Source organism: Daldinia decipiens (assembly GCF_022478715.1).
Source record: "Daldinia decipiens strain CBS 113046 unplaced genomic scaffold F4813scaffold_37, whole genome shotgun sequence".
In the NCBI taxonomy this organism is placed as follows: Eukaryota; Fungi; Ascomycota; class Sordariomycetes; order Xylariales; family Hypoxylaceae; genus Daldinia; species Daldinia decipiens.
Window position 1 is genome coordinate 260480 of NW_026054580.1, and position 8983 is coordinate 269462.

Consider the following 8983-nt stretch of genomic DNA (forward strand, 5'->3'; position numbering starts at 1 on the left):
CTCCTGAGATTATAGTATGTCGGTTTACATATGGTTGCCCTCGTGTATCGAGTAAGCAAAGAACATAATAAAGTATTAATACATTAGTTATTTTAACTTGTCAATGTTAAATTATATGAGTATTTTGTTATATAAAGCTGCATGTGGTTTAGCAGCTACTTTTATATAATAATATAATCTAAATGTTGTCATGATACAATGTATAAGTTCTAAAGGTACATAGATATTAACGTCCCCGTAAAAGGGGGAATAAAGACTACCCCGTTATATGATATTCGCTACATAAAAGAAATAAAACCTATCCGTCATTTTAGGTAGTCTGCTGGCCTGGGAAATGGGATTTCTCCCTAGGACAGACTAGGGGCCGATATAAACAGACCGAAGACCAGTTTGAAGGAAACGGTCATGAAAGTTGAACGGAGAGTGGGGGAGGGGGATAGTGACACGAAGGCTTGGTAGGACTCAGCCTCCAGTGTAATTGTGGGGTTGCCAGCCATCGAAACATCGTCGTATAAGTTGCAGACGTCTCTAAGTTAAGTACTTCTGTCATCTCCTAATATCCTATCGGGCTAGGGTACAAATATCCTCCCTAACCCTACCGGTTGGTTAGCCAAGTTATCATTTATATATTAGGTACATATATAATATCTACCAATGTAAACAGCTTGATCATACTTCGCTATGGTAAAGTGTCATCTGAGAAAGTCAACGTAGAGGAGGAATCGAGTCCCGATCCGTGATCAGAGACGGTCCAGGGAGGACCTGGTTTACTGGATGACCAACGCGTGAACGTATCGACCCTTACGCTCTTTCCGTAGACGATAAATATTAGCTATGAGCGGATCGTTATAGGTAGGTTAGATCACTTACGGTGGCGTAGAATGTCACAGATTCGAGTGCAGACGACGTGACAAACGGATCGTAATTGATCGGGGTTTCTTGTAGTGATTCAGCGTTACGACGACGAATGAGTCTTGGGAGGTATGGGAGACCTGCGACGATGCACATGATGAGTATGGAAACGATTCCAACAATTGTATCGTCTGATAACGTCATTATAGGCAAAATCAACAGTATCTTTGATGAGTGGTGTGGAAGAAGAAGAACTGGATATATTTGAAGCATACTAGTAAACTTTCCATGAGACGGAAAGGAGGGCTTACTTATACGTTCCTTAAAGGTATAGAGATTATAAAAGGGGGGATTTCGGGAAGGGGAAATTTTGGAAGTGAGGTTTTGGAAGGGACAGTCTTTAGCTATTAACCAGCATGCCACATAACCAATTCAGTATAATAACGTGTCCAATCATATTTTAATGGGGTTGTTTAATTGAATTAACTGTACACGACGTTGGCCTCGAAAACTATAAGGAAAAGAGAAACCGAAGGCTTTTTCGTGTAAGAGACTATAAGAGCCCGACTTTTAAAAAAGGCTTGTGGGTTCAAGTACTAGCGATGTGCACAGACGAATTGCTTAATTAAGAAATATCCTTAACTTGGCCTGACACAATAACCCGGGTATTATGGAAGGAGATTATGGAAGGAGATTATATGCTCGAGTTTTTACCAAGGGGTTATTGTGTCGAATCTTTTCCATGGCTTAAATAGGAAAGTAACTTTAAGCAAGATGTGGCCCGTGTTTAGTCTTTTACGTGATTTGATTGGGTGCACAACTAGTATATATGGGGTTACTCTTGACATTTTAATAGACTATTGTGTGGTGGTGCGGCTTGACAAGTACGTAAGGTCGATTGTGTAAACTTCGGGCTATTGGGGGGTTGCTTCCTGTTATAGAGAAGGGGATTGTGGAAGGAGGTAGGTACATAAGGGGAAGTTTTAAACAACTTGGGTCTGCATTACCAACAACCTCAGCTGAACCTAGTAGTACCTACGTACCTGTGCACTCGGCGCTTGCCTGTATCTATAATTATCTATAGGTACCTACCTAGGTATGCATAATGTTGTTTCCAACCTGGGATACCCAAATTACTTTACATATGTTAGGTGCCTTCCCAGAACCTCTATCGATTTAAATTGCAACTTTCTTCTTCAAATACTCAAATACTCAAATACCCAAATACCCATGTGCTTACTTCACAGCCTTTTTAACCACGAACAACAGCCACCTTTGAATGGGCATCCTGACTTGATTCCTTTCATCGCAATTCTGTTTACCTACTCTATTAAAAATAATATTGAAATCATGCCTGTCACGAGGTGGAACTAAAATAACTTCGTTGTCCCGCAAGGAATTCCAATCTATCTACGAGAGCCTGTGTCTATAATACATACTGAACACGTCCTTTGTTCTAGATGTCTCATCTGGAATCCCGACAATGCCACCGTTCGGGGGTCCATCTCAGGGTGCTACGGGGGATATATGGCTACAGAATAAATTTACCATCGAGCGTCTCTACGTGGTCGAAAATAAAACCGCCGAAGATGTAATGGAAACCATGGAGAGGGAATACGGGTGCCCACACATCACGTAGGTATCTACCTAGTCTTATTGGTCTCTAGCTGGTTCCTTAATCAAGATCAATAGCAAAAAAGCTTTCCAAAAAATCATTCGGAATAAGCTTAAATTAAGCAAGAGGCTCAAGAAAGGCGACTGGCCGAGAATATACCGAAACTACCTTCTTCACAGAAAAGATATACCAACTGTGGTTTATCATAATACTAGGAAGATTATATGGAAGGACGTGATAAAGGAGACTAAAAGGTCGGGGCCTTTGCCGGATACAGGTCAAGGTGAGTAATATATCCTGAATAGAGACCTAACGTCAATGTATACAATGGTAGGATACACGGGGCTAACATATCCTAGATGGTGATGCTACGCTCCCGATGGATGTTGTTTTGAGGACACCATCACCACCACCCTCACCCTCACCATCACTTGGCGGGTCTCGGATGTCCCATTCTCCACCAACAAATCTTCAACAATTAACGGGCTCCCTAACCGGCTCCTCCCCCCAGCCGGCAGCCTTTTCACCTACAGCTCTTGTTGGAGCACTAGACGCAGACTTACCGGTATCTACCAGAGTAGGCATTGACAGTGCCCTGAATGGCATTCCATGGATCAAATTCAACTACAGAATGCTTTGTATGTATCTGAAACTCTGTTTATTATTATACCCTAGGACATCGACTAATAGATATAACAGCGACTGCAATGTTTCCACACGATAGCGACACAAACCTCCCGTTGGACCTTAACTCTTTGAGGAGTCTCATTGACACCAGACTTGAAATGGATTCATTTAGGATCTGGAGAGCCGCAGTCCCTTCCACCAGATTGCATTTCTTGAGCACTATGCCCTCATCTTCGGCACTTACACCAGATATCCATGCTTATCACCTCTTGGCCAAAGTGGTTTATTTAACTTCTAATAATCTCCATCACAAACCGTGTGGCCGCCAACACGATATATTTACCGGGACTATCCAACTTCTCTCCAGCCAGATACCGAAAAAAGTTCTGAGTACATTGTTTCAACAAAATCTCCCTATCCATAGGATTATATGGGAACACTTGATTGAATGTGCCGGTATATCTAGCTACTACGATACATTCACTTCATTGATAAAAGCTGGGCTCCGGCATAAGGAATGGATTCTCTCTAAAGGGGCTTTATACCTCTCTTTCGCTGCCTCTATGAATGCTCTTGATGTCGTCCAAGATCTACTCGACTTCGGCATTCGTGCTGATGCTGTTGTAAGTGGCAGAGACCACCCCGTTATCATTGAAGCCGCGGCTTCTGGTAATATAGAGTGTGTAAAGTTGCTTATAGGAGCGTGTGATGTAAATCGCAAGATCATACGTAACGCGTCGAATTTTCAGATACTTCTCTTCACCTTAGCAAAGGGCGAACTTTGCATTCCTACAAACCGAAATTATGCCAACTTACCAAGCTTTCCCAAGGGAACCAGAAGCGATGAGTTCACTACAGCCAGTATTAATCTCAAGAATGATGCCCAACGTCTAATACTAAAAATGTTTTTGGATTGCGGTGCAAATGTCGACTTACCGTGGGCCACGCGCCTCACTTCCGACAATCAGGTATACGATGTCCCTGAGGAATGGTGTCTTACTACCTTCGAAAAAACCCGTTACTGGGACAAAAGTCTATTCAAAGAACTCGCTCCATATAGCAGTATCACCACAGGACGCAGTTTTCGACCAAAGATATGTAGTTTGGCGTTGCTAGGCAAGGAACACCTTCGTCAATACGTATACTTGCGATCGGCAGAATCCGATCTCACGGCGGAGGTATTCTTGGAGTGGGTTCTCCTTCAACAAGTCATAGATGATGAAATCATTGATATAGAGGACGTGCGCACCAACATAGACGTTATTCGAGGACTTCTTGAATCCGGCGTGGATCCAAACCTTTCTTCGTTAGAGCACTATAAATCCGAATATTATAGTTTTGATATTCACGATCTCCTCAAATACCTAGTCTTAAAACCGGATGCTCATCGCCTTGGAGAGAGCTTTGATGTGGTCTTGAGGCTAATCCTTCAATCAGGGGCAACCATAAATTCGGAGGTCTTGGCGGCTGGTGTTCGGAAAGAGGGAATCGATATATTGGAAGCTCTTGTCAGAGTTGGCGCCGATGCGGGACAGTATGGCGCTACAGCATTAGTTTTAGCTGCGCGGTTTGACAACTACGATGCAGTTAAGTGGCTGTTAGACTCAGGGGTGGACATCAACGCAGAGGTTCCTAGTCTACAACGGAGTGTCATTTCATTAGCAAGCTCGAGCAACACATGTTGTCCCAGATGTTGGAAGCGGCATTGTGGACATCGGAAGCTTTCTGATTCGGCGAGTTGCGAAATGCTGAGATACTTGGTCGACTGCGGTGCGGCTTTAAAGTATCATCCAGACGACCCAAATTCTTTCCGATTCTTGTACAATCTCCTCCGGGAGTATGAGGCGAATGGCTCTCTATTTAATATGATGGAGCTATTTCTGCCAAAATTACGTCCCCACGACCTGCTACCCCTGCTACCCCTTGGTAACTTTGGCGAAAGTCTATGGGAAGCTTGTCTCTATTCACGAAAACAGCATCACCCCAATGAAAAGCAAGCCGAAACCCGAAGAGAAAAGATTGCGGTACTCGAACTGCTCTTCAAGCACGACTTACTAGTTCAAGATGCGCTTGCACTGCCAAATTTGATTTATTATAGAGGACCGCCCGAGTTAATCGAAAGGCTCCTAGAGTCTTGTATGAATCTTAACACATACGTCAAAGTTCTAGGTTGTGGGTTTACGGGGAGTCTTATTCAATATGCAGCATACCAAGGTGATAAAGCTTTGGTTGAAAAGCTGCTACAAAAAGGTGCCGACATCGACCAAGAAGCAGCTGAAATGGATGGGAAGACGGCCCTCCAAGCCGCATGTGATTGGAAGGAAGTTCCAGCAGGGGAAGAAGCGAAGAGAGTCGGTCTTATACAACTCTTGATCGAGAAAGGCGCATATATTAACGCCCCTGGAAGCATGTATTATGGACGTACGGCCTTGGAGATTGCTGTCGAGCAAGGCAATATGGAAGTCGTGCTTTTATTGATATATGGGGGGGCTGTGGTCAATACGCCTAATCTATGTGGGTATAATGCGCTAGACATGGCGGTCATGAATGGAAGGCTTGATATAGTTCGCCTTCTCTTAAACGTTGGAGCTCTTAGTGGTATCCGGGGGCAGACTGGCTTTGATGGAGCAATTGAAGACGCAGAAAGAAGGAAATATTTCGCTGTGGCCAATTTGATACGACAGTATGCAGAAGAGCATTCAAGAGATGGTCTAGTTTCGGGTGGGCTTAAAACTGAAAGAGAATAACCTTTGGACTTGGCATAACTGTTCTAGGTCAACGTCGTTTATTAATATATTAGGATATGTCTCAAGATTAGTGCTTGAAGTTATGAATAGTAATAGATGGTAAAATTAGCATTGTACAAACCAATCTCTCTTTTCTAAGGAAACCTTGTACTAAACGGAACTGTAAGGACACAGTCTACTGCCACTTACAGGAACACTAGATCCTGGGGCACTGACGAGACTCAAGTATACACTCCGCTTTAATAACTGACTCAAGACTTCAAAAAGAACAACAAACAAAAAGAAAACAAGAGAAGGAAAGAAAAAGAAAAAAACATACAACACCGGGGATTCGCTGGTCGTCACCGACCCAACTACTAATCCGGCGGTATCCGGTTTATCGAAGGGGAGAGCGGACGGGATCCCGAGCTTTCCAGATCCTATGGTCGTATGTGAAAAATCGAGAGGCTGTTAATACTTATATACCTAAGTGGGTGCTTGATGATTAGTTGCCAATCACTCGAGTTGAGTTCCGATGTCTTACCGCCGTCTTGGAAACAACAAAAGCACCCACCCCACTCAAGAGGTAGTTGTCGACTTAAAACATACCACTTTACGAACGGTTAAAAGATCAAACTTATCATATCTCAATGAAGATGTGTCTATATCTTTATACTTGAGAACATATTTATTCAATGTGTACCTAATCGGTCCCGTAGACCCTACGGTTTCAATCCCAAACTCCATAACTATATGTATGACTATATATACGTGTGATATACGTTGCCTCCGCCGGCCGCTTTGCCCCTTTTCCGGGTATTCCAGTAATGTTCCTTGGCGTAATAAGTAAGAAGGCACCTCTCCCCTCCAGTACTGACAGTCTAGATGTTGTGTAATTATGGCTTGCTGGCGGTGGTGCGCAGCGACGTTCGGTAGGTAGGTAGTGTTAGGTATTCATCTGCCTTTTAGATGGGCGTGGATGTGGTTATGTGGCTATCATAACAGGCTTCGGTGCCTGGAAGCCGCTTTTTGCCTTGGGTGAACGGATTAGAGGTCGCTTGTTTCGAGCTACTCTTTTTAGTTTAGGATTTCGTCTCCTCATCCCATCCCCAGACCTGGGACAGATATCTCTCCATGTTGACTCTCTTTGTCCGCATCTCCACCATCCAAGGGTGCTCAAGCATCCTCCATGGGCTTGCCCGACGGTTTGGTTCTTTCTCGAGACTATTCATTCGTTAGACATAAATGTTCTTCTTAATGATAACAGATTTGGATGACTTACCAGCACTCGATGAAATACTTGAAGCTATCACTCCAGAATATGTTGGCATCCGGCTCGTCCTTTAGTTTTGGTATCGGCTGTCGGACGATGTAGGTTAACAGATCGATCAATCCTGCCTTGGGTTGCATCTCAGTTCCGTCAGCTGGGAAGGGGAATCGGTGCTGGGCCACCTCGAGGAGCGTTACTCCGGTCGACCAAACGTCTGACGTGATAGTGTAACTTTGACCAGTAATACGCTCCGGTGCCATGTAGTAGCTCGTACCGATGAAGGTATTAGCTTCACCCTTGGTTCCAAAGTCGCCGGAAACGCCAAAGTCGCACAACTTGACTTCGCCGTTGCGGCAAAGCAGAATATTCGATGGTTTGATATCTCGGTGGATAATCTTTTTGCTGTGGAGATAAGTCAAACCTCGGAGGACGCCTTCGGCAATCTTCCCTAAGACCTTTTCGCCCGTTCGGCCACCAAGTCGCTTTACTTCCTTGTAGATGCTGTCGAGGGATCCGCCCTCGCAAAACTCCATGGCGATAGAGATAGTGGCTGTAGCAGGGTCGCCGAAAACACCATAGTATCGGCAGATGTGCTCTGATGCGCATTCCTTATTGAAGTTGATTTCACGGAAGATCTGCTTCTTAACATCCGGGTCTGGATTTGTAGTGATGACCTAAGAAGCATATTAGCACCTATGCGCGCTCGTGTTAAAATAGGGAACTAAAAAGTAGGGGACATACCTTCAATGCAAATACCGTCTTTCCACCCTTCAGCTTACATCGTGTGACAGCACCGCCAGCGCCCTCACCTAGACTGCCTAACTCAACAATTCTGCTTTCTGCGCTCGCGATTCTCCAGCCATTATCATCAAGCTCATCTACATCGGCAGTTCTTGCTTTCTCCAAAGTTAGCTTATCGAAGCTATCCTCGAGACCCTGCGTGCTGTTATCTCGCTCCATGCCGATGCCCCCCTCGCTTCTCTCGGAGTAGATAGAACCGACAGCAGATATGGGGTCCGGAGTACCCTGCGGTCTCGAACCAATACCATATTGTGACGCAAATGATAGGGCGGAGAATTGGGAACCTGCGGATGTAGGGTTGCTAGCTCTTCCGTCGAGAGGACCAAAACTACCGGATCGTGAGTGCGCCGCGCTGCTTTCGCTACCGCCGCTCGCAGATTGTCCCGGCTGAATTGTAGGACGATGTTGTTCATATGGTGCGACAGTGCTACCCATCGGAGTAGCGACATGTACTGTGAGTTGGGGCCGCGATGGACCGCCTGCGGCGCCTACCGGCTTAACATTGGGAGATGGTGGGATAGCTAGGCCTAATCTCGGTGTGCGTCCGCCACTCGACCTGCCGACTCCGAGCGCGGGTCGAAGAGGAGCAGGGGAGGACGACATGATGGGAATAGATGTCGGGGCAGGCGGAGGGGTGCTGACAGCAGCGTCGAGAGTTGCTACGGTTGAAACCTTCATGATAAAAGTACGTTAGCATCGCAGGCACACGAGCGGGGAAGCTTGCTGGAAGTAGGTGGAAACAAGAGGACGGACGTATTGATACAAAGAAAATAAAGCTAATGAGGGAGAAGCTAAGAGGGGAGAGCACAATTACATTTTGGATTACGGGCTCAGAAGCCTGAGGATTCTCGTGATCGGGCATTTTGTGGTAGGTCGGTATTCAAACCACAGATTGCGCAGCAAGCCTGTGGGTGAGTGCGTGTTCGTGGTGTAGTTTGCCGAGGAGGCGGTCGGGCTGATCGAGTACAAAGAAGAAATAAAAGGGCCGAAGCTGGCTGTATGTAACAGTCCGTCAAGACGACTCGTCCAGGTATGTCCAGATATGTCCAGGATGTGCTCTAACGAGGTCACACAGCGCCGCAGATAATATAT

The 8983-nt window shown here is 45.4% G+C and overlaps 3 protein-coding genes across 3 annotated transcripts; 1 reads left to right on the top strand and 2 right to left on the bottom strand.

Annotated features, from left to right (window-relative positions):
* Nucleotides 1-679: 679 nt before the first annotated feature.
* Nucleotides 680-1056, bottom strand: F4813DRAFT_392703 (uncharacterized protein; the record flags this gene model as incomplete). The annotated part of the gene is made up of 2 exons (XM_049247312.1): nucleotides 680-808; nucleotides 871-1056. 2 exons carry the CDS (start codon nucleotides 1054-1056, stop codon nucleotides 680-682), a joined length of 315 nt encoding a protein of 104 aa, XP_049096416.1.
* An 883-nt stretch (nucleotides 1057-1939) lies between these two features.
* Nucleotides 1940-6254, top strand: F4813DRAFT_370940 (uncharacterized protein). Its single transcript, XM_049244567.1, has 4 exons — nucleotides 1940-2487; nucleotides 2545-2750; nucleotides 2827-3105; nucleotides 3167-6254. Exons 1-4 carry the CDS (start codon nucleotides 2336-2338, stop codon nucleotides 5839-5841), a joined length of 3312 nt encoding a protein of 1103 aa, XP_049096417.1. The 5' UTR covers nucleotides 1940-2335; the 3' UTR covers nucleotides 5842-6254.
* Nucleotides 6255-6902: 648 nt separating this feature from the next.
* Nucleotides 6903-8494, bottom strand: F4813DRAFT_382679 (kinase-like protein; the record flags this gene model as incomplete). Its single annotated transcript, XM_049245843.1, has 3 exons — nucleotides 6903-7044; nucleotides 7103-7764; nucleotides 7832-8494. 3 exons carry the CDS (start codon nucleotides 8492-8494, stop codon nucleotides 6903-6905), a joined length of 1467 nt encoding a protein of 488 aa, XP_049096418.1.
* Nucleotides 8495-8983: the final 489 nt, after the last annotated feature.

Excerpts from the sequence above, each read along its gene's own strand:
- F4813DRAFT_370940 (XM_049244567.1), top strand. The coding sequence starts at position 2,336 with ATGCCACCGTTCGGGGGTCCATCTCAGGGTGCTACGGGGGATATATGG. Across the intron at positions 2,488-2,544 it reads TACGGGTGCCCACACATCAC|CAAAAAAGCTTTCCAAAAAA; the intron begins GTAGGTATCTAC and ends CAAGATCAATAG. Across the intron at positions 3,106-3,166 it reads ATTCAACTACAGAATGCTTT|CGACTGCAATGTTTCCACAC; the intron begins GTATGTATCTGA and ends TAGATATAACAG.